We start from the raw sequence: 25,687 nt of genomic DNA on the forward strand, positions 1-25,687 counted from the left end.
TTTCACTTTCACCTACATGACTGAGATGCCAGCTTATCTTAAAGATGTTCTAAACTACAATTTGGGCACTTCTGGCTTCCTTGCGGCAATGCCATTTCTCCTTTTCATCATTCTTACACCAATTGCAAGTAGTTTCAGCGATTTCTTGCGTTCCAGAAAAATTCTTAGTACGATAAATGTTAGGAAATTATTCACTGGAATTGGTTTACTATGTAGCTGTGCATGCCTTTTAATTATGTGCAATTCAACCTCTACGACAACAGTCATGACCTGTCTCATCATTTCAGTGGGTGTAACTACATTCACTAAAATTTCTTATTTGTATATTAATTGTTTTTATTTAATTTCTTTTGAAAAAAAAATTAAAAATTCCTTTTCTTGCAGTACAAATCCTTTGGACTTTGCTCCAGCTTATGCATCCGTTGTAATGGGATTTTCTAATACTTTAGGAGTAATTCCTGGAATTTTGGCACCAACTATTGTTGGATTTATAGTCCGCAATGGGACATATGATGAATGGCGGTTAGTTTTTTACATTATATGTGGTTTTTTTTTGATCGGATTGATTATTTTTGGCTTTTTTGGCCAAGGAGAAATTCAAGAATGGGCGAAAGGAAAAACAAGGTCTTCAAATGCGTGTACAGAACCTTTACAACAAGAAATGGAAAGTCGTCAATGAATTGAAATTTAAAAAAAAATAATAAAAAAAATTGTTTTTTTTTGTAAGATAAATTTGTATTTTGGTTGTGAGTTTGAATAAAGTAAAATCCACATTAAATCGTAAATTGAAATCTTAAATCGAGACTAACAAATACTAGTTCACTCTACTTCAATTACCTTTCATTAGTTGGTGTTCCATTTCGTGGCCAACACCAAGTATTGTAATCGTCGGAAAAACCGACCACCTCAGATCGGGCTCAAACTTGGTATGAGCACGTTTTAGACATCCCACATTACGAAAATGGTGGTGGAAAATTTTTGATTCGACCGGCCTGCCGGCCGGTCGCCTAAACTTTGCCTTATAACTTTCGAACGGCAAGAGATAGAAACTTCGAGTTTGAATTAAAGGTTTTGCAATTCACTACAACTTACTAGAACATCAGAAACTTTTAGAACCATTCCTTGATGGCAAAAAGTGAGACAAAATGTTTTGGTAAAACAAATATGCGCCATTTTGTGTTCTAGAGGTGGCCTTGTAATGTATAGTCAGATTATAACTTATTTCAAGACCTTTCCAAAACTAGTCGAAAAAAATCTGTAGGTCTTACAGAACTTGAGATATGAGCATTTTTATCTTTCAAATTGCAGGATTTAAAAAAATACAACTTTGCCTATATGTATACTAATACTGCTCATAAATTTAATTACAACGCATAGACTGACCCCTCCGCGTTGTGGTATACAAAATTTTTTAACTGGACGCGTTATGGATAACTTTATTTTTTCTATTTGTAGTACCGCTGGTACTAACTGTCATGGTATAGGACAGATTGGCTTATGTGTGTGGGGTTGGCGGGAGTCTTTAGGTGACTCTCTCTCCCAACCACCCTAGTACGGTTGGCTCAGTTGCTCGTGGGCCATGGGGTCGTACGGACGGACCCACCCCATAAGTCTGAATCGTAGTACCTGGCTATGACAATTGGCACCTCATTGTCAGGTATTTTACATATTGTAGAATTTTCCAATGTAAAGTCAAACGTGTTTTTACATTTTTTTTCTAAACTAAATAACAAAGAAAAAAAATTAATTCACAGCTTTCTTTCAAACTCTAGTTGATAAAAACTTTATGAGATCATTTTGGCTAGTGTATGAACGTACATATTGTCAAAGATTCAGTACTAAAAGTGGCATTGAGGTGTTAAAATGTACAATAACGATGTCTCTGGGGAAGGATTCCCATATCCTATTGAACGGTAAGTGTGTTTTTAAATATAAATTCAATGAACTAATTAAAAAATTTAATATTGTAGTGCCCTAAATAAAGGTTTTAATTGGAAACTATGGAAGTCACGTAGATTTGTTGTAACTTTTATGGGCGTCTGGGGTTTCTTTAATCTCTACACTGTGAGGGGAACTTTAAGTGTTGCATTAGTGGAAATGACCCAAATTGTCAACGTGGTCCTTGAAAATGGGACAATTGTGGAACAACAGGAATTTAAATGGGATTCCAGGCAAAAAGGAATGGCCCTAGGTTCCTTTTTCTACGGCTACATATGGACTCAAGTGCTGGGTGGAGTCCTAGCTGCACGCTTTGGCGGGAATATTGTTAATTTACGCAACAAACTTTTATCCTGGACGAACCATTGATTTTATTAATTTTTTCCAGGTGTTTGGTTATGGACCAGGAATAAGTTATATCCTAACTCTGCTCTCACCTGCAGCAGCGAAACTTGGACTTTATCCATTAGTTGTATTAAGGGTTTTAATGGGATTATTTCAGGTATTTTTGTGAGTTTAAGGAGACTTGTATCAAATCTCAAATCTAGTCCAGTCGATAGTTGCCTTAATCATAAAAAAGCACAAGCTTAAGCTGTTTTTGAGTTAGAATTCTCTCATTTAATTTTAGCATTTATTTTGTCAAGTTCATTGATGTGTAAAAACAAATTATGACGCTTTTTATATTCCTTACAGGGTGTCTCTTTTCCTAGTATTCAGGAAGTTTATTCAAATTGGGCACCTGAGTACGAAAAGACTAGAATGGCAGGTATTGTTCAAAGTGGAAATCAAATTGGAGCTTTCACTACATTTCTTCTATCTGGATTCTTAGTTGAATATTTCGGCTGGGAGAGTGTCTTCTACTTATTTGGCTAGTTCAACAAATATTCCTGGTTTTGATGAAGAAACTAAAATATTCTTTACTTTGCAGGTGGTATCGGTTGCCTTTGGTTTCTTCTCTGGGCAATATACATCAAGAGAAATCCGGCAAGTGATCCTCGTATTTCTGCTAAAGAAAGAGCCTACATTGAGTCTAGTCTTGCGGGGAAGAATCTTCGGGAAGATACTAAAATTCCATGGAAGCTTCTCCTTACATCCAAAGCTGTATGGGCTCAAACAATCGTAACCATCGTTGATGCCTATTTCAGTTTCACCTACATGACTCAGATCCCAGCTTACCTTAAGGATATTTTGAACTACAATTTGGGTACATCTGGCTTCCTTGCTGCCATACCTTTTCTCCTTTTCATCATTCTCACACCAGTTACAAGTATTGTCAGTGATTTCCTGCGTTCCCGAAAAATTCTTAGTACAGTAAATGTTAGGAAATTATTCATAGGAAGTGGTTTACTATGTTGTGCTGTATGTGTCCTAATTATGTGCAATTCAACTAACATGACAACAATCATGACCTGTCTCATCATTTCAGTGGGTGTAACAACTTTTACTAAAAGTTCTTACTTGTATGTATATTTTTTTAATTTATGTTTTTACATAAAAAAGAAATACCTAATGTGAAATTTATTTTTTTGCAGTACAAACCCTCTGGACTTCGCCCCAGCATATGCTTCGGTTGTAATGGGATTTTCTAATACCTTGGGAGTACTTCCGGGAGTTTTAGCACCAACTATTGCTGGATTTATAGTTCGCACAGGAAGCTATGATGAATGGAAGTTAGTTTTTTACGTTACGTGTGGATTAACTTTTTTCGGAATGTTCATTTTTGGATTTTTTGGCCAAGGAGAAATTCAAGATTGGGCAAAAGGGAAAACAAGGTCTTTAAATGCGTGTACAGAGCCTTTACGACAAGAAATGGAAAGTCGTCAATGAATTGATAATTTAAAAAAAAAATGTTGGTTTTGTAAAATAAATTTGTATTTTCGTCGTGGGTTTGAATTAACTAAAATCTACATTAAATCTTTAAAAAAAAAATCTTGAATTTTTTTCAAATTCGACGTAGAACCTTCTTAAGCTGTTTCTTCTAGTACATATTTGTGGTGTTGACGAACACCAGAAGTAGTAGCCTATTAAAATTTCCTTTATTTTATTATTTTTTCTTGGATTTAAATAGGCAATTTCTTAAGTTAGTTTTTCATCTTCCAGCTGCTGTTGTAATTGCAACGGCTCGGTTGCATTTTCCAGTTTCTTCTGCTCCCTCTTTGCCCATTCCTGAACTTCACCTTGACCGAAGAGTACAAAATATGCCATTCCGAATAAAGTTAATCCAGCAGCTATGTAGAAGACTATCCGCCATTCTTCACGAGTCCCATTGCGAACGATAAAACCAGCCAGTGTTGGTGCAACTACACCAGGAATCGTGGCGATTGTATTGGAGAATCCCATTACAACCGATGCATAAGCTGGTGCAATGTCCAAAGGATTTGTGCTGAAAAGAAAAGCTTCTTGACGAAATCTAAAATTTTGCAAAAGAAACTAAATTCTTACAAATACGCGCATTTTGTTAGTGATGTTGTCCCAACTGCAACGATGAGACATACCCAGATTGTCATCATATCAGTTGCATTTGACATGATAATAAGGCAGATTGTACCCATGAGCATTCCACAAACTATAAACAACTTCCTCACGTTTACAGTTGATAGAAGCTTTGAAGAGAGCAAGAAATCGCTCAAAGTACTAGCAACAGGTGTTAGGAGGATGAACATCAGAAAGGGAGCTGCTGAAAAGAAGCCTGTAGCACCCATATTGAACCCTAGTACGTCATTTAGATAGGATGGAATTTGTGTGAGGTAGGTAAACGTTGTGAAGGCATCACATGAGCTGCACACTGTTTGAGCCCAAACGGCTTTGGACGTTAGAAAAAGCTTCCATGGAACTTTTGCGTACTTTTTATGATTTTCCTTTTTCCGATTTGACTCAATGAAATCCCTCTCTTTCCTTGAAATACGAGGATCACTTGCAGGATCTCTCTTAATGTAGATCATCCAGAGGAGAAACCACAGACAACCAATACCGCCAAAGAAGTAGAAGACACTTTCCCAGCCGAAATATTCAACCAAGACTCCAGATAGGAGGAATGAGGTGAAGGCTCCAATTTGACTTCCATTTTGTACAATCCCTGCCATTCTGGTCTTTTCATACTCAGGTGCCCAATTTGAATAAACTTCCTGAATACTTGGAAAGGATACACCCTGTTGATAAAGATTTTACTTTTCCTTATTCATTTTAAAGACTTTTGTGAGCTTTAGCCTGTACATACCTGAAACAGCCCCATTAAAGTTCTCACTACGACCAAAGGATAAATACCGAGCTTTGCTGCACCCAGTGATACAAGAGAAAGGATAATACTCGTCCCAATTCCAATACCAAATACCTGTAAAAATTTAATAAATTGTTTTAAACTATTTAAAAAAAAAGAGAATTTTTTGAATAGAATTCTTACAATATTCCCGCCAAAACGTGCAGCCAAAAGTCCTCCGATCATCTGCGTACAAATGTAGCCGTAGAAAAAGGATCCTAGGGCCATTCCTTTCTGCCTGGAATCCCATTCAAATTCCTGCTGCTGAAAAACTGTTCCATTTTCCAGTGTTACATTTACGACTTTAGTCATGGCCACGATCGCAACACTAAAATTTCCCCGCACTGTGTAGAGATTGAAGAAGCCCCAGAGTCCCATAAGGGTAACGATGTGCCTTCGGGATTTCCAGAACATCCAGCTATAGCTTTGATTTGTAGACCTAGAAATTGAATTTGAATTTTGATTTTTAAACTATTTAATTTATTTTCTAACCTACAAATTAATAGAAACTGCTAATCTCTCTCCTCCATGATCCACGTTGGTGTTCATTTTAAGGCCACAAAGTCACTTTTAGTACTGAAACTAAATGCTCAGAGAGAGGTCTTCGTACTATTGTTGGAAAATATCTCATAAATTTTTTCTCAGGTAAAATATAAAGAAAAATGTTACGATTTTGTGACAAAAAATATAATTAAATTAGATAGGGGAGGGCGGGGCTAATAAAGTCACTTAAGGGTTTGGAAAAAACCTAAAATATCATATTTCCTATAGCTAGATAGATCAAAATGATCTGAGAAAGAGCTATAGGGCAGTAAATTTCCTAAAGAAATAAGCTATATATTTCGCTTTATCTTCTTGGGAAATATGAAATTTTGAGCTTTTTCTAAACCCTTCAGTGACTTTTTTAACCCCGGTCTCCCCTATATTATAATAATGAAAAACATTTAATATCTTCACGAGAATTTATTTAAAGTAATTTGTTGTAGGAAAAAAAATCAACGCATAATTTGTAAATTTTTTGTTGAGATGGCGCCTAAAAATATTATGCAATAATTATAATCTTTAAAAAAAATAACCCATTTTGGTCAATATTGAAATATTTCTTTAGACATAAATTTTCTATACAATTTTCTAGGCTACCTTTTCTTAATTTGAGATTTTCGTCACAATTTTTTTCTTTACAATATTTTTTTCCTTAAGGTGAAATGATTTTTAAGGATCTTCCGAGTAAAAATATTCCTGGTTTGTTTGGATTTCAATTTATTTCTTAAGAATTAAAAATTTAATCAACAAAATGTAAAGCAGAACAAATTTTGCATCTTTAACGTCTTCTAGCGACGTTTCAGTAAATTCGTTTTCATTTTTTTAGGTCTTAAATGGCATGGAAAAAGGCAATGCATAAGCCTTAATTTTTTTCCGTATTTCTACGTAAAATTAAATTATTAATTTTTATTTCAAAATTATTTTTTAAATAATTATCTTGAAAGAAGTTTGCAGACCAACTCCATTGCATCTTCCCCTATTTATTGCAATCTTAAAACATGATCTTTAGCACTCAAGACGATCATTTTGGTTGCTCACATAAAAAATGTGGTTCCACTTTAGCATTTTAATTTTAAACGAAATTTATCTCCTTATCTGTCGTGTGCTCTTCTTTATCTTCCCATAAATATATAATCTCCCCATCCAATATAACTTTCTTCGCTGTTGCAGTTTTCTCCACGGCCGTGTCTCAACACATCTCAATCTGCGCACTTCTTTTGCATCGCATAATTGATGGGTGAGCTCTCGCGTCGAGATTCCTTCCATGTCTTAACTTAATATGCGAAATGGACTGCCTTTTTTTCCACCACGCTCGCATTTCAATGTTGCAAGAAGTGATGTGAGAAGGTCAAAATTGTCGACACTTTTTGGTTGCGCATCGTTGGAAAAATTTCTTTTATGCATCCATTAAAATGCAAAAATCTCGTGATTTTCGTGCACACGAAAAAAAATTGAGGTCCACCGAAGAATTTGCATCTCAACATGAGTGATGAAATGTCCATAAAAATTACCATTGACAAGTGTTTACATATCATTAAAATGGAATTATTTGATTTAATTGTCAACCACAGAAGCCAGCGAGTAATTTTTTCTGCACATACTCTCACCCAATCAATGGAGGGAAAATATTGATTTTAATTCTCGAGCAGTCTGCAAAATGCAATAAAATACGAGGTGGAGTCGCAGACCGTTTAGTGGGCAACTCAAGGAGGTGAGTTTGTGGAATTTTATAGCAATGGGTGGCGAAGGAAAACAACAATATTGTTATCTCATTGCAAGATGGGGATTGTATGGGGTGGTGAAGTGCAATGAAATGCAATAAAAATGCCTCAACTCCTTTCAATCCACGATACCTCTTTTACCTTTGAAATTTCTTGTATATTTTATAATGCTGATCGATGCGTGTGGCGCAGGTTAAGAGGATTCTTTTCCCTTTGAATTGATTTTCTTTTCACAGCTTTTGTAAGTTATTTCGGAATTAATTTCTTGAGAAATCTCTATTAGAATGTTTTGAGAGATTTTTTGAAACGGATTTTTTTTGTTAATTTTTAGGCTTCTATGAAATGTTAGAAAAATTACAAAACATTCTAGAAGTCGGAAAAAAATGGATTAATTTTTGTGAAACATCAAACAGATTTTCCTATTTAATATTCTAGTGGTTTTCATTTAAAAAAATTAAGATAATGGGTCATAAGCGACCAAGAATTTTGTACTTAAATTTGAAGGTTTCAAATAAATTTCAAGGGTTTCTTAGTCGCTGAAAGGCCCAATATGAAATAAAATCGTGTTTTACATATTTTTTTTAGAAAAAGTTTTCTGAGCTTTTAAAGAAAATTCAAATGAGAATTAGAAAAGTTCTCCGATCTTCCTAGTAGGTTATATTTTATATCTACTTCTGACTGTTATAGGGATCCTAAAATGAAACTCCTTCCATTGCCTTCAATTTTAGACTTTTTTAAAAAATATTTATTAAATCAATCATTGAAAAGATTAAAACTAATTGAAAATATTGAAATTCTAACTAAATCAAGAAATAGAGAATTCAAGAAATTTCATTAGAACAATCAAAGCTTAAGGTTTAATGTTTTATTATCATTGTCACAACAACATATTCAAGCCTTACACCAATAATCCTATAAAGATACGACATATGGCTTCTCCTCCCTGGATTTTCTTAACTTCTACTGCAAGACAGCATATTTTATGGTCCCAACCCATTCCGCATAAGCTCTTTTCTGCCCTCCACATAGAAATAAAAGCAAATCGCATTTTATATATTTGTTGAACTAATAGCTAGTCACCTTTTATTATGCGCAAGACGCCTTTTTTTCGGGGCGGTGGACAATTTTATGGGCTTCTTTAGGAACAGCGTCCCAGCTTCGTGAGAATTGTGTGTGTGTAGCACGCAATATATAGCCCAGGAGAGAGAGAGATGACATCCCATCCCCCGGGGGCGAATATTAATTATTGAAATTATTTACACTGAGAACCGTGGCATTTTAATTAGCAACTCCACCGTATTATGGGATAATGTGTCGTATTAATTTTATTACTTTAAAAATAAAAACATGTGTGGTGTCATAAAATAATATAATTATACAAATCTGTGATGGAAATTAATGTGGCGCTCTATGAAAGCTCATTTATGGAATTTCATCATGTTGCGTATGGGGAAGTTTATCACATTCAAAGGGATTAAATTGCAATAAAGCTATTGATATGATGGCTTTTAATTGAAATCTCCATCGCGAAGAGTCCTTTAATACTGGGAATTTCTTAGTTAGGAAATGACCGTAAAAAGCGGCTTGTGCGACGTCTTGAGTGGTGGCATCGTTGAGAGGCAAAATGTGAAGTTTTTGTCCATTTGCAATGTTCATTAGAAAGTCAGAATTTCAAATGGATCCCGAAGATCTTTTTGTGGGTGGACTGCTAATGGGATTTTCAATAAGAGCCAGAATACCTCTTGCGGTGCTCTGTTATTCTGGAGATGGTCATTCTCGCGACACTGCAGAAGTTCCGAAAATTCCTCCAGTTTCACAAGACACTGAGAGAAAAAAAAATTAAAAATTCTTTTTCCTCGAGGAAGAAAAATCTAGGAAAAAGTCTTTTAATTATGATTTAATTTTATTTTATTAGATACAGGCACAATAGCAGGTATAGAATACAAGTAAAGATTTTTTTTAAATTAGGTAACATTATAAAAATTGAGTAATTTTTTTTATAATTTGAGATGTTTCTTTTTTTAATTTAATAATTAAAAAAATTAATTCAATTTTTTGAATTTTCCACGGTTTCTGTTTTATTTAGAATTGGTTCTTAGCATTTAAAGGTAGATTCTATTATAATAAGACAGGCAGATATCTAATATTCAGATATGTGTCTTAGACCACAATAAAAGATTCTGTTCTTTATATGGAAAATTTTGCAAAAATTCATTTTAAGATGAAAATAATTAAAATTAAATAAAAACTTTTCTCTACGAAATAAGGTCAAAACTATTAATTTATCATTAATTTATTTTTGATGAAAATTTAGTGATGAATTCCTTCTTTTATAGCACGAATTTTGTCTCCTCGACTATATTATCTAATAATAATTTTATTAAAGGTATTATGGGTGGAATTCACTTCACAGTTGGGCTTAAAAATTTAAGTCGGTCTTAAGGTCTTAAATCAGTTTACAAAGTCAAATTTTAAGACCGACTTAAAAATTTTAAGTCATACTTTAAAAAATTAACTTAAAGCCTTAAGACCGATTTAAATTTTTAAGCCCGACTGAGTAGTGAATTCTACCCTATACCTTTTAATTCTTTTGCAGGGAATTTAAAAAATTATTGTTGAAGAGTTATTAAAAAAAATGTCCTAAATAATCTAAAGCCTTAATTCTAATCCTGATAAAAATTCATTTAAAATCTTTACCTAACTTTCAATAGACTTGTTCTAATATTTTTAATTTAATGACTTAAATTGTAGCAATATTAGGCAAAAAAATTTTCCAAAAGAAGTCTTCTAGATTTTTAAAAAAAAAAATGTTACAGAAAAAAATTTCTCCCAGTGAAGATTTCAGAAATTACTGGCGTCACTGTCGGTGGCTTCTTCGTTTTTTTTTCCTGTGTTGTTCCCACACCGCTCGTATAAATCTCCACGCGAGACATGTTGTCAAAAAGAACATTCACGAGAGATAGAAAATTGTGGGTTCAAGTGGCGAAAGTCTGGGTGGTTCCTGTGGATGTGTCCGAAAAAAATGTGGACACATCTCTTGTCCAAGCGACACCGACGCATTCCCGCCGAAGAGTGGCCGCGCAGCATCCAAGGGCAGTCGCGACTGATGATGATGTGCTGGACCACCCAGATTGACGGTTTGGAATTAGCAAAATTCCCGTCAATATGCCGTCATGTTGGGCAGTTTTGTCGCCTCGGTTTATTGGTAGGTATGGAGGAGACTTTAACGAAAACGTGCGCCGAACGACAGTTAACTCATTTACGAGCCCTTTTGCGCAGCAACCAAAAGCTTCCTCACCTGATGGATTACACGCAATCTGCATTTTAAGTGGACGTGTCAGACCTCGAGGATGCTCCACTGTGCTGCTCTGCCCGGTGAACTCATAAATTGCAATGCGTGAGATGGTGAAATTTCCACCTTATGCAGTGGCAAAAGAGGGATGGTGGTGATCCAGTATGCAGATGACCCATTAAATTATGCTTCAATTCGTGAAGCTGCCACTGCGCCCGAGATTCCTCCAGGGATCTCCATTTCTTTGCACATCATCGTGAAAAATACTTCTCTCTGCATGATTATTCTTAAAGAGCGATGATGCCGGAAACAGGAGCAGCACCTGAACGAGTTTCCTGCGGAGACAAATTGCACATGGCGAACTTAAGAGTGATGTGTAATTTGTGGAAATGAAAAAGTGCCACTTTACCATCATTCCACAATATGGCAAAAATCATCTCTTTCGCTCACAGTGGCGATAATTTATTTCACACGATTCTTATGATATTTTTGACGCTTTCCGATGAATCAAATTACAGGCATTTGTGCAGCCCCAAAAATCCCACACACACTGCGCAGCACTACCTGCATTTTCTGCGAATGCCATTCAACAACAAAAAGGCAGCCAAAGTACATGCCGTATGTAATTGTCCATATGCGAAAAAAATCATTTAAATAATAACCAAGATGTTGTACCCCAAATTGATAACCTCCTGTAATTTCTCATTGAACAAATGCAGCCGACACTTGTGCAAACATACCTTCCACGGTGGACCTTTCGTTTTGTTTGTCGAATTTCGTAAGAAATTGAAGGATTCAGCGCGACATAATTGCGCTATTTGCTTTATGAAATTATCGGGTTTTTTTTCCTCACAGCCACCACACACCGATCACCCATGGGAAAGTCAAGTGTTTTCACTCTCGCGTATTTTTTAATCAACAATATTTATACCATTAAGTAACAGGCAAGAGCTTCTTTATTGCACTTTAAATTCACGCGGAACTGTGAGAAATTTTTATTCCAAAATCACTTAAAGAGATTATACATTGAGATTCATTTAAAGGTTTTGCGATAGTGTGATGCAAGAATTTTTTGAGATTAAAATAAAAATAAAGATTTTGTGATTATTTCGTTGGTGGGAGAGACTTTGATAAAGATCTGTCTCACATTCCAAATTTCTATCTTGTGGTGAATATTTATATTTAATTTTTTTTAAATATAAAATGATCAAAACATAAAATTTCATCCAAAAAATTTTAAGAAATTATTTTATTTTACTATCGTTCTGAGCATTAGAACATAAAAGGCAGAATTTCTTACATTAAATTCAATCAGCAGTGTCCACAATTAATGAGCTACCCAGTTAATAATTTCCAATAAAGTTGGATTCTGTGAAGTTGAGTTGGTCAGACGATGAGGTATCATCGAATGCCACAACGAGAGGGAGGACATGAAGAATTTCTCGGTATGTGATTTATAAGACGAAAGTTTGAAATTGTTTAGAGTCTCCCAAAGTGAACTTGCAGCCTCTTTGAAGATGTTCCGACTTTTGTAGTCAATACCTCGCCTCGCGCAAAGAGACATCGTGAATCAGAATTCTCTTGTAAGATCAAGAGAGAAAATGCGGCGCCTTCGTTACATCGATTTATTGATTTTTCTTTTTTTCTTATTTTCTTTTAATACATTTCTTAAGGATGCTTTCTTCAACAAAATGTTAAATTTTGATGGAAATAAAAATTTATTTGTAATGAAATATAAAGGTTTAAGGCTCCAACAGATGGACGAGAAATTCCTCGTGCGGTGCGGTGCGGCGAGGTTTTCGGCCAATCAGAAGCGAGAGATGGCTCACACACTCTCACCGCACCGTACGAGAACGTTTTTTGGCCAATCCGAAGCAACGATGGGCCACGAAATCCTCGCCGCACCGCACCGCACGAGAAATTTCTCGTCCATCTGTTGGAGCCTTTAGTTAAAAAATTAATATTTTAAAGAATATTGATGTTTCAAAATTTTTGTTTAATGTAAATTAAATTATTTTTGAAGGAGTCCATTCACTTTTGATCATTTTAAACCCTTTATTTTTTTTATACGTCAACAAGACAAATAAATCTGAAAAACATACATAGTTCCCATTTTTCTGAGAAAAAAAACTTTAAAAATTATATTCGATACACTAAAGCATATACTTCATGCATTTAAGAGAGAACTAATTAAATTAGGGGCGTGGTTTCAAAGCATTGAAAAATTTTTTTAAAAAAATTTCCAGCTAATTCCAGTGAAAAATTGAAAGTCTCTGTGGCTTCTCAAGAATATTTTTAAGCATCTACAAAATTGTCTCTATTTAGAGAGTATGATCATTCATGTAACGAAAATGAATAGACTCCTTTTAACGGTTTAATCTCAATTTCTCAACGATCGTGAGACATTCCAGAGTCATGTGAATTTTTTCAATCCACGATTTTCATCTCAAGAAAAAAAAATCACCAAGGAAATGGAACATGATCGCAAATTCTCACACAATATGTTGCACACATTTCCACGTGAGTTTGGGGCGAAACCGCAGGGGAACAGCAAAAAGGTCTGACTTGATGAATTATGCCAATTATTTCGACGTTTCACTCCAGCTCATAATTGACACGAAAATCATGAGTTTAATATGAGAAACGTCATCGTGTAATTTGTAATATCAATTGTTAAAGTCTCTCTGCACGCGGTGTCCATGCGCGAGGATCCAATGTGGGGCAAATAATGCATGTTTTCGCTCATGTCTCTTGCCAAAAAGAGATGGAAGGCGCGCTGAATGAAAAAGTCATTCCATCCAGGGTTTTTCATGCTTGGAAATAAATCTAATTTATTGCCATGTGTGTGTCGTTTTGTACACAAAATGCCTCAGATTTCATCACCATTAAATTGTTTTGTGGGGCTAATTAATTTGATGAATTCATCTCGACATTCAATTAAATGCGACTTCCCGCCCAGAGGCATCCGCTCCAACTGGAGGGCAGCGCGCGGGGAAAGCGCGTGTGTATCTTATCTAAATTTAGAAATGCCATTAAGAAATATTTAAAGTGACAAAAATTGTTGAATAAAAAGAGGCAGACACACACAATTTTAACGATTATGATCACACCTCTTGAATACCTCGAGGTGGCTCTAAAATCTCAAACCCATGCAATGAAGAGATCATCAGCATCAACAAAGTATATTTTAGTATCTTCTCCGGGGGAACATCATTTGGGCCGTAAAGAGATCACGCGGACATTTGCGATAGTAAAATCTCCTTCCAGATCAATTTCATGCTCAAAATGCAATTAAAATGTGACTCTTTCGTGTGAATTTTTCCCTCCACAGCGTACGCAGTAAAATGTGTCCACATGAGGACAACGATGCTGTAAATTTTACCCACAGATTTTTACCTTCAAAATGCACCTCAATTTCTTTCCTTATGGGACATTGCAACGTTTATCGCTCTCCGTGAGATTATGTACAAGAAAATTCATTTAATTTATTTTAAAGTAATTTAAGAACCTTTCCCTTTCATGTCATCTCCCGCTCTTTTTTTTTCCTTAGCCATGTTTGTACAATACATTTGGGCTTTTATTGCCACTCAAATGGCTACTGATTAACCCTCTGCCTTGGCGTACTACACACTCTGATTTATTTTGTGACTTTTGAATGCAAAATATCATCGAAACCCCCGTGACTTTTATCACACACAAAGGATTCATCAAGCAAAGTTTTTTTTTATCTGTTTTCTTCTTTTACCAGAACCACTCCTTGGGAAACAGAGTTGAAAATATTGCTCATCATTTAACCTTTTAAAATTTTATTAGCTGAGGTAAGTCTCTGCAAGCTGCTGGGTGGCCAAAAGAAATATACAACAGTTAAGTAATTTAAAGAGTCCCACAATACACCACCTATAGTATTTGACACGAACAATACTAATTTGAGATAAATTTAACGACCGTGGTGTATGTTGAGGGTGTTTTTTCATCGGAAGAGCGGTCAAAGGGGGAGGCAAGAAAACGCAACTTTTCTGCAATCAGAACAATACTAACGAGGATTTTTTACCATAAAAATGCTATTTAACATTTTTATAGCACGAATTGTGTCTTGGCTATGAAAAACAATTATTTACAATGATTTAGAAATATTTTCTGAGCGAAGCTTTCCTCCACAACATTTACACATTTTTCTTTAAAAAGAGATGATTTCGTAAAAAAATTTATAGCATGAAAATGTGTCTTAACTAATTCGTCGCTTGTATCAGCACTTGTAGTAAAGACCATACAGCTCAATGGTCTTTACTATAAGTGCTGATACAAGCGATAATTTTCGGTATCTAGAAGAGATATTTATGCAAGGAAGAAAGATTTGTGTTATAAAATCGAATTATTTTATCTATTAGAATTTATTGGTTTTTGTTCGTTTTATAGCAAGAAATGTGTCCAGACTAGAAACAAGCATTTAATATTAAATTTGTGAGGTTAATTTTTTTTATTACAATACGAAAATTAAAACAGGAGATTTTCTACAGAATCAAAGCTTTGAATATTTTTAGTTCTTTGCTAGAATATTGAGTTGTCTTTTATAGCGAGCAAGTGTGTCTTAGCTAAGATGCCTTCTAAGCATTTTTTTTAATTTCTTACCTAGATTAACAAAATTTCCTACAATCTACGAATTCAATTAAAGAAAATTGAATTTTTTCTACGAAATCATTAATTTTCTTATTTTTTTAGCCATAATATCAGATAGTGAAGAAATGTTTCTTTACTTGCCATAATTTTATACAACTTGTCAATCTTAATACTTTTTTAAAGAGACAAGAATCTTACAAATTATCAAGTTCTAAAATTTATTAAATTAAATTCTCAAAAGTTCTAATTTAAATTATCTTCTCTAAACAAAGTTTCTCTACAAACTAGAAATTCAAACCCAAAAAATAAATCAACTCTACAGTCGTGTGAGTGAATCATTCAGGAGGGCTAAAGAAATGTATAATGTGTGCAAGTATATAGAGAGAAAGAATAAAGCGTCACAGAGAAGAGAGGCCAAAATGAAAGATGATGGGCACAGTGGAAAAGCTAATATAATGCAAAATTGGTGTGAGTGTGTCACTTTTGTGTTTCAATCTGATTTATAGTGCTTTTGAAAATTACAAATAGCACTGTGAGAGGAACTTCGCGCCACACAGAGGGCTCGCGTGGAATGGGATTTCTTGCAAAAATAGACACGCGGGCAAGAGCCAGTTGGAAGACATAAAACATTCTCCCCGTTACGGGGTAATTTTGTCTTAAATGCCCATTTAGGAATTAAAGATCTCTCTCCATTCGGCCCCAATATCATTCGTCACTCACCACGGCAAAGAGGCACCATCAAAACAGCCCGAGCATGAGCATACAAGGCTAATTGCTTTATCAAACATACGCAAAATATTTACACAAATCGATAAGGGAGCGCTAGTTGCATATATGGGATAAAACTCGTTCTAATGACAAACATATATATGTAATATGGCCAACATGGTGGTACTAAACATAGCACAAGCTCTGCTGGAGGAATTATTAGAGGTGAAATTATTGTTTGTACACCACACAAACCCATTCCAGTTCTCGTATCATTGAATTATTTTATTGGCATAAATATAATAATAAATAAAATGCAGGTCTTTTGCGCAAAAACTTGTACCCATTAATTGTGGTGTGGTTGTTTTAAAAGCTCACTTTTGTACTTTGCATACAAATCACAAATAGCTTAATTATATGCTTCATCGGAGATTTGATTACCTTTTCCGTGTACAATATAAAAAGAACTCTCTGTGCCATTTAATTTATATAATGCCTTCTCCTTCATCTTTGGCACAACCGCAAGACAGCCACACAGAGAAGATTCTGAGCTGAGATCATCCTCCAACAGACACATTGCGAATAGCTTTAACTGAAAATTCTTCTCGTGTACTTTTTTTTGCATCCACTTCTTCAGGTTGATCCCTTTTCTTTCGTGATGTACATCGCCGGATTGTCTAACCCTTGAACTCTCACTATGTACACCACTTCTTTGGTGTTTTTATTTATTTCCTTTTGTATATTGCCACACTATCGCGCGGTATGTTTCACCTTCAAGATGAGAATTTCAACACCCACACATCCTCCTCCCTCCGCGTAGATTGATATTCTCTCAGCTTGATGTTTTGCATTTCAAATGGATTTCTCATTGAGGAAAAAGAAACCCAGAAATACACCGCGATTGAGAGAAAATCAACCTCCGCGTCTCCCCAAAGTCCCAATGAATGAAGTAAAGAGAAAAAAAACAGAGCCCCATAAAAAATGTTAAATTGCGTTAAATTCACATAGAATGTTAAATAATGATCGTCTCGTGGAAATTGACTGATATAATTCAAACCGTGGCATGCGTTAAAAATCTGAGAATGAAAACACTTTTCCAGACGATAGACTAAAATTAACAATAAAAGAGCATAAAATTCCCCCCTCTTCTCGGTCTGATACTGCTACAAAATGTTTCTTTCCAACACTTTGATTTATCATTCATCCTTGTGCGCCCAACACGAGGAGATCGTTCATCAAACGGAGAGACAATCCATAAAGTACAATCGTTATAAAGTTTTGTCCAATGTGGAAGAGGTGAAAAGAAATCTTTTGAGAGCTGCAGAACAAGCGCAATTTTACGAGGGAGTGTTCTCCAACCAGCAACAAGGGCAAAGAAGAAAAATCTCGCGCGCCAAGTGATCTTCCGCGACACAGCCTCAGGATTTATCTCCATAGAGCAAGTGAAGACGATAGATGGATCATTCTTTACTTTGAAGGAAATTTTATTGGACATTTTTAATCATATCTCCTTAATGGAATTTCTGCATTTGGTAAAAGAATAAATCATTTTATATTCATTTTTGTAAAAGCAAAAGAACTACTCATAAGTATAATTTCTGGAAGTTTTTAATGAAAAAATGAAAAAATTCAAATTTTCTTGTAAACGCGTCTGATGTATTACTGATTTCGACTGAAAATTGTATTAATTGCTTAAATTTTTTTAAAGTTTAAAGGTTGAAGGGAGGATATCAACTAAGATTATATTGTCAAGATGACTCAATAAAGAAATTTTGTAATTTTTGATAAATAAAGTGTAAAAAGATATTTTAAAAAATCTTTTTTTTTTTATTTGTTCGTTCTTAAAGTTTTTTTATTCAAATTGAAATTGAGCATTATAGATTAAAAACATTAGAAATTAATATAAAGATTATTGAATATTACATACCTACATACCTATGTCTTTTAGAACGCCATCTAGTAGAAAAATCGAGTTTCTTTAAATAGCAGATTTTCAAAAACTTTCCATCCGTTATTGCAGAATCATCTTGACCGCAATTAAGTTTATTTTTTTTTAAATAACTTTACTTTTTATCAAGAAAAAATAAAAACAATTAAAAATCAATAAGTCTATAAATTAAAAATTATTGCTCCCCTAAGGTGTCATTGATATACAAGAATCTGATCATTGTATATTTAAGCACACAGTGCTCTCATACAAAAAATAACTTGTGCTCTGTGGTGGCATTTCGTATGTTATTCACGTTAAAATTATAAATTCATTTTTATTATGATTTTTGAATCACGTTCTGAATCAATTTATGGTTTTTATTGCCTCTTTCAATCTCCCAAAATGCCTCTTTCCACGATGCAAAACAATAAATTCTTGTAAACATTGTACGTTATAGGCTCCATTTTTTTCAACTCTCCTTTCATTCGGCTGCATCTGAGGGCAGCGCCGAATACACAATCTGGGTGAAATATAGAATTTCACAATTTTGCGGGATGTTTGATCACAAAAATACAAAAGTACATTAATGTAGGGAAATATGCCCATGAGCCACACCGCGCGTTTGTGCACCTCAATGGGAAATCAATTCCATCTCTTTGGTGTAACGCGTGTGAGTTGAATTCGACAAATTGAAGTGGCTTTTATCGTGAGCGATCGCGTTACAATTATTGTTCACCTTTTATTCCGTTTGTGATCAATTTACGCCTCCCATTTGACCGTAAACGCGCGCGCGCACATTCAATTCGCGGACCCGCAGATAAATCTCGGGCGTGCAAGTGTGTGCTTATGCGATCAAAATAGGGAACTGAACCTGATTTACGATCAATGCACTAAATCAGAAATAATGAGTTCGATAGGAGATTATTTACCGCGCAACGTGGATATTTAATTGAGATTATTTTGAAAGGAATGATTAAAAATCATATTGCGAAAGAGATTTTTATTTATTAAATCTCACCTGTGTTTTGTTGCAAGTGGAGTTGTTTTGTATTTAATCGTTAAAAAAATTTTATTTTTTTATGTTTTCATTTTCTGTGTTGAATAATTTTGACTCCTTGAGGCAGCCCTGAAGTGCTAGAAAATCGTTTTAAGCCGAGTTTCATCTGACGCCATCTTGTGATTTCCCGAATTTTCCACAATTCTCTAAAACCATAAATGTAGGTTTTTATCTGGATCTACTGAACGGATTTTGAACAAGTAAAAAGCAAAGTGAAGACGATATATCAACGGAAAATGTACCGGAATAGATTTCTAGGGTTCGATTTTAAAGCTGAGATAAGTAAAGAAATGTGTACAAACCTATAAAAAAATTTTAAATAATTATTTCTCAGCCTCTGAGTTGAAATTCAAAATTCTGTTCCGGTACAATCTTCATTGATATACCTTCTTTCATTTGCCTTTTATCCGATCAAAATCCATCGAGTAGTTCCTGAGAATTTCCTCCCTGTGTGTTGTGTAAAATTAGGAAAATCATTAGAGAAAACTAAAATCATTTAAAGCCAATATATTCTATGATTAATTTAGCTTCATGTTAATACTTTCTTTAAATCACTTTTCTTTCTCTTTCTGTGCACTTAAAATATATAGAAATGCATCAGCTACATGCAAGAAAGTCCGCAAATGTCTTTTGCATTTCAGGTGCAATAGCACGCGATCGGCAAATCTCCGTAGCAGTAGTGTCGACGAGTAGGATTTTGCTGATGGTTTTGCGTTGCAAATCAATGAAAGGAGAGACGCGGATGAACACACACACTTCACGCCAAAAGGCCCAAAAGGAGAGAGAGATATATGTGGTGACCCCACTCTGACCCCGGAATGTCGTGGCGTCTTTATTGATCTCCCAACCAGGTGGTCCGGATGGAAATTGAATTAAAAAGAATTTCAACACGACATTTTTCTCGTAGCACCAAAAGGGAAAAATTGTGGGTGTCGTTCATCTTATGGAGATACAAAACACAAAATATTCCCTCAATTTTTGTCAAAAGGCACACAAAACATCAGTGGAACGTCGAACACGACACCACTTACAATCACGCGTCCAGGGGACCTTCCTCGTGATGAAGTGTTATTTATGGAAATTCCCTTGTAATTTTATGAACAACCTTAAAAGATTGTCTCTCTTCCTTTTTTTTCTTAATTCTTCTTCTTCATTCTACCTTTTTAGTTTTCTTTCCTTTCTGAGAAATTCATCGGCTTATTGGCTTCTCCACATTGCCAAGTCAGACACTATCAAAGAGACATCACGCGCAAGAAGTGAACCAGAGAGTCTGTCCTATCGCACGTTTTGGGTGAGTTTGATTGCGATCATTATACTGATAAATAGTGGGCTGAAATCTCTTAACTTTTCGAAGCAATTAAACGCATCAAATGCCGGTACATAAAGGTGTCTCGTGTGTGGAAGCTCCTCCACATCACTGCGCGGCCAAAATGCAATTTCCATGGAAAGGCATTTAAAAAAATGAACAGCTTAATTTAACGAATTTCACCCAAGCACTTAAATTAATGCCACCATCGTTAAGAACAACATTTTCACACAAGACAAATCAATTTTGTACAACAGCAAGATCGTCGAGAGTTTCTCCTTCAGTTTTTGTTTCTTCCGAAATTGCTTTTCATTCTTCTTTTCTTTTTATTATATTTAAAAAGAAAACGGCTGAGTGACTATTAAGAAAAAACAAATAAATTATGTAATATTTTTAGCCAGAAGCTGTAGTAAATCGGAAAAATTTTCAGGCACTGTAAATTATTTCAGTTTATTTTCTCCTTGCTTGTCAAGATAATCTGTTAGTTTTAATTTAATCTATGTACCCTAAAGAGAAATTGAAAAATAAAAATTATTTAGTCGAAAACAGTAGGTATTAGGTATATCAGACTCTTTTTAATTAATTTTTTAAATTCCTATTTAATGAAATAATAGAATTTCTTTTATGTAGAACGATAAAAATTTCTTTCCTAAATTAGGGTTTGTTGGAAGAACAATATTTTTAAAAGAGAACTTAAAAAAAAAGTTTTAAGAAGAAAAGTTGTTTTCCCAAAATAGAAAATATCAAATTTTGATTTTTAGTTTGAAAATTACTTGAAAAATTTACCATAAAACTCTGCCAGTTTGCATATTTATTGGATCATTTATTCTATTAAAAAGAATATTAATTTTTCTTTTTATTCTCTCAAAAAATTTTAAATGTTTATTCGTTTTAAAGATTTTTCTAGATTGGAAATTCATATTAAAATCTTCTTGATGCATAAAATCGCAAAGAACTTATTCCGACACTTACACAACTACACTAACCAAAGTGAGGACCCCTATTGTATTTGTTTATCTCATTAGAACTTTTTTAGCGTAGTGTAATTTTTTTATCACAGCCATAAACTTTACAAAGAAAATTATTTTTCAACTAAACTTAATCCAACGCAACTCTAACTGCTTTTATCCAGAGATTTTAAGCAGTAATTTGCAAAATCTAATAATTTAACTCCGATACATTTAATTGAATTTGATAAGAGACAGAGCAAGGAAATTCTGGTTCAAAAGAGACATCTCAATTGGATCTCCGCAAGATCTCCTTGTTGGTTTTATTGCATTCAATACAAGATGTTTAAATTAATTTATTCTTACATGCCTCCAGGGTCCCATGTTGTTGGTTTGTCTTGTCTCCATTGCAACCAGATTGCAAAGAGATATACGTCCTGATTCAATCCAATTTCAAGCTATTTTTCCCTCCTACGAAAACTCTGCAAATGGTCTCTGTCTTCTTATTTTTTTCTCCTGTGTATGCGTAGCTCCCTACCGAGAGATTCTTGGCAAATCTCCGTCGGCTTTCGAATGTAAATATAGTTATTAAAGTAAATTATTGTTTGCTTCCGTAGCCGCGCGTCTTGTGCCCAAGAGACGCTTTTCCTTTTGGTGCAACCGGGTGAAAGAGATAAATGCACCACAAAAGAGGATTTCACCAATAAATTGTCGATTATTTCAAATCGTTGTATACGATGTGTTGACAAATTTATTTTAATTTTCAAGACTCCTTTGGAATTTCCATCTGCAAAATGAAATATTCCACCACACGAAGAAATTGCCTGATAAAAACATCTAAAAGATGAAAGATTGTGGTGGTGATTTGGTGTGAGGAAAATCTTCTTATATGCAGCCATTCGTGCGCTAGAAATACCCTTTAAGAGATATGTTTGTTGGGGCATTGGTGCAAAAATATGTGCATAGATATGTTGTGAAGTGGTGGTAATTAGTGTTGTAAAATATGACAAAAGTCGTGGAATTTTCTCAACATCGCGCAATGGAGATGTGAGATGCATATAAGAAGGAATTGAATCCAACAGGTGTCAGTTCCATTTATATTAGCTTGTTTTTGCAGTTATAAATGGTGATGTTTTATACGATCCTTTTTGCAATTTGTTGCAAATCTCTTCGCCGTGTGCGATATCTCAGCCGATTAGCTGAATAGATTGTGTGCCATTATATCGATAGTGCTGTCTCCAAGCACTTAAAAGTGAGCATCGTACGCCCCTTTCCACCCCTCGCGGGGAGATTAGGTGCCGCAGCAGAAGAGGTGTCATGTGTTAATCAGAATATAGTTTGATGATAGGCATTAAAAATGTTGCCACTGATCACGATGCTGATAAGGTGTTTTTATCTCGCGCGTACAATGCGCTATTTTGCCACTCATCTCCACCTAGGATATGTTAGTTAATATTAATCTACACACTATCGTGAGTCATAAACTCGTTTCTTGCTGCATTCATAATTTGCTGTCGCGGCTTTGATTTTTCTCTCACAATATCCCAAGTAGAGTTGAATTTGCTCTAGATTTAAGATAAGGAAATTTTTTTATTATTTTAAAAAGTTTTTAATCGTTTTTATTTATTTAAAATTTAAAAGAAATAATGTGTCGTATTCAGCAATCAAGAAATTCTTGAAATTTTAAGAAAAATTGTTGAAATTTTAAGAATTTCTTGGTAGCTGAATAGAACCGAATATCTTCTTTATCCTCTGAATGGACTATGTGGATCCGGAAGGAATTCAAAAGCCGTATAAGCTAAAACGCAGAAGAAGAAGAACTTCAAAATATTGAGATTTAACGGCTATTGCAATTAAATCTACAGTTTACGATTAAAATCTTATTTTATGTTAATGTTTTATTTATTCTTTAATTTTTTTGACGTTTCTCTTTCATTTTCTAACATTTGACATTATGGTTTAAGGGTTTGATATTTCTGTTATAAAGTTTGAATAATTTTCTTTACTTTGAAGTTTTTTTTTCTAACTTTAGACGCCCTTTTTCTAATATTTCACGAGTTTTTTTTCTTTCATTTGACGTTTGTTTTAGCGTCTGACGTTTTTTTCAAACGTTTGAATTTTTTTAATAAAAGGTTTCAATTTGAAAACCGGTTAACTCTATCTTTTTAAATTTTTATAAGAAATCGTTTAATTCTTCAAATTCTGGGGTAGATTCTGATAAACATCTTTTCTTTTCTCTTCTAACAACTTAAAAGTTTGTTGTAAGATTTTGACAGATGGAGCTTTTAATCGTTCTGCTGTCGTTCTATAAAAGAAAACCAAATAATTAGTTGTTCCAGAAAACAATCAGAAAGAACTTCAAAGAGGTCTGGAAAAGTAATTTTCTTTCAGTATCCAGTTTAAAGAAAGAAAAAAAATTTTTAAAGATTTATCTCAGAATATCAAAAATGTTATAACTTACGAATTGTAAGGAAAGAAATGTAAAGATTTGTATCAGAATCTACTCCTCTATTTCCAATTTTTTTTATTGAAAAACATTAAATCTATTTTGAATCCTTCTTATTCAGTTCAACTCTATCTGCCACTTTAATCGGCATGACGTGAGAACGAACAGTCGAAGATGTTTACCGCGCAACTGGTCACCATCCAATTTTGCCAAGCAAAGTGCACCATCGGCAGTTAAATGCAAGTCTATTTGCCAATTGTCTCACGGTGTGTCCCCCAGCGATGTGTGCAGCACCTTTTGTGTGCGCGATTCTTAAGCGCCACGACCAAATTTGGTCAAAATCTCTCTATTATAAAATCTCGCAATTTGCAATGATTTAGCATATGAGAGCGCTGTGGCAGAGGAGCCCCATCCAGTGGCTGACAGATGAGAAAATTTATTCATTTATCGCAAATTTAGGTTTCTCATCCGCCGGCAAATTACGTCATACCTGTGCTGTGACCTCTAAGAGAATTTTTGATAAATAAAAAACCACGAAGATGAGTAAAAGTGAGTCGCCAGCGCTGAGAAGAAGGGCAAAAAAAAACATTCACAAGATTATGAATCTCCGCATCTTATGAATCTGTGTGGAAATCATAGAAAAGCATGTCATTTTCTGAGAAGCACACGTATCTCTCAGTCATCTTTGCTGAGATTGAAACTGCCCACGCGCTAATCGACCGGAAGTTTGCGGTTTTTAGGAGGTGTGTGCCTGGCTCTAGCTGCCACTTTTGTTATGCTCAAGAGTGTTCGGATAAAAAGTTGTGGCTGAGTGAACGTCTTCCGAGAATTGATCAATGAATTTGGGATGGTTTGTAGGGAGGGGGAAGGCGCACTCATGGAGCCACCATTCAAATGCCACGCATATGTGGGTGCTGTATACTCTGAAATTAATTGAATAATACCTTCCCATGATTGATTAATTACTCTTCCTGTATGGCCTATTCATCCAATCACTTCCCGATCATTTTCTCTCAAAATCACGAAGAATAAACTAAACTCTAAAACATTGACGAGACGGGAGAAATCTTAAAAATAAATCTTAGAATTAATCGATGCAGTTCCACATAAGCCACACAATATCCAATACATCTCTTATCATTCAACCAACTCGATCAATGGGAGATGAGAGAAGATTTCATTTCGATGTACAAGCAATGCTGAGAAAACGAGATTTATTTTCCAAAATGGGCTTATCGCGCATCGGAAACATCTTCCTCAGCTGTAGCAGCCAAAAATGGACAATGTAGGTTCTCCAAATGCGTCCAATGGAGGAATTCTTTGATCCATTTTTTCGCCGCACTTCCATTGTCCAAAGCTCCATCAATCACTAAACGGCTTTTCCACGTCACTTGATCCAAAACTGTTACACAATAATTTTCTTCCAATTGCAGAAATAGTTAGCTATATTTGTGCTGCACATGCATTTTTACCTTCTCACGCACGGTGGTTTCATGCAAGAAGTGGAGGAGTATTGTAATTGATGGAAAAGAGGAAATTTTGATAGAATTTCTTTGTTTTTAAATTAGATTTTTCGATTAAAAAGATTTTATGTTTTATGATATTCTACAAATTTTATGTTTTTTTTTTAAGAGTGAAGTTCACTACCAAGTTTGACTAAGCCTATTTCTTAAGCTAGGCCAATTTTTTTAGGGTCAGGTTTTTTAGGTTTTAATGTACGGAGGACATGCTTAATCGAAGTTGAATGCATTTTTGGGTTGATTTTTACTAATTTTGTTGTTCTGCATCGAAATTCCCAAAAACTGTCTAGAAATGCATTCAGCCCCAATTCAGTTTTACCTTAGGCACCCTAAAAACTTAACCCTAAAAAATCAAGCCTAGCCTAAAAATCTTAAGCCAAGTTTAAATAACTTCCTTAGGTCTACT

At 34.7% G+C, this 25,687-nt stretch overlaps 3 protein-coding genes across 3 annotated transcripts in view; 2 read left to right on the plus strand and 1 right to left on the minus strand.

The window, feature by feature from the left end:
• LOC129787507 (C2 domain-containing protein 5) overlaps window positions 1-25,687 on the plus strand; it is a 970,947-nt gene that overhangs the window by 928,905 nt on the left and 16,355 nt on the right. The gene's annotated exons all lie outside the window — the stretch shown is intronic.
• Window positions 2,098-3,373, plus strand: LOC129786908 (vesicular glutamate transporter 1-like). Its single transcript, XM_055822163.1, has 5 exons — window positions 2,098-2,265; window positions 2,327-2,440; window positions 2,632-2,704; window positions 2,867-3,297; window positions 3,365-3,373. Exons 1-5 carry the CDS (start codon window positions 2,098-2,100, stop codon window positions 3,371-3,373), a joined length of 795 nt encoding a protein of 264 aa, XP_055678138.1.
• On the minus strand, window positions 3,972-5,627 carry LOC129787756 (vesicular glutamate transporter 1-like). The gene is made up of 4 exons (XM_055823520.1): window positions 5,339-5,627; window positions 5,156-5,269; window positions 4,381-5,087; window positions 3,972-4,321 (listed from the first exon to the last, which is right to left on the minus strand). The coding sequence occupies exons 1-4, from the start codon at window positions 5,606-5,608 to the stop codon at window positions 4,015-4,017; spliced, it is 1,398 nt and encodes a 465-aa protein (XP_055679495.1). The 5' UTR covers window positions 5,609-5,627; the 3' UTR covers window positions 3,972-4,014.

Source organism: Lutzomyia longipalpis, chromosome 1 (genome assembly GCF_024334085.1).
Source record: "Lutzomyia longipalpis isolate SR_M1_2022 chromosome 1, ASM2433408v1".
Taxonomy (NCBI): Eukaryota; Metazoa; Arthropoda; class Insecta; order Diptera; family Psychodidae; genus Lutzomyia; species Lutzomyia longipalpis.

Excerpts from the sequence above, each read along its gene's own strand:
- LOC129786908 (XM_055822163.1), top strand. The coding sequence starts at position 2,098 with ATGACCCAAATTGTCAACGTGGTCCTTGAAAATGGGACAATTGTGGAA. Across the intron at positions 2,266-2,326 it reads CACGCTTTGGCGGGAATATT|GTGTTTGGTTATGGACCAGG; the intron begins GTTAATTTACGC and ends AATTTTTTCCAG. Across the intron at positions 2,441-2,631 it reads TTTTAATGGGATTATTTCAG|GGTGTCTCTTTTCCTAGTAT; the intron begins GTATTTTTGTGA and ends TATTCCTTACAG.
- LOC129787756 (XM_055823520.1), bottom strand. The coding sequence starts at position 5,608 with ATGTTCTGGAAATCCCGAAGGCACATCGTTACCCTTATGGGACTCTGG. Across the intron at positions 5,270-5,338 it reads CACGTTTTGGCGGGAATATT|GTATTTGGTATTGGAATTGG; the intron begins GTAAGAATTCTA and ends AAATTTTTACAG. Across the intron at positions 4,322-4,380 it reads CTAACAAAATGCGCGTATTT|CACAAATCCTTTGGACATTG; the intron begins GTAAGAATTTAG and ends TTTTCTTTTCAG.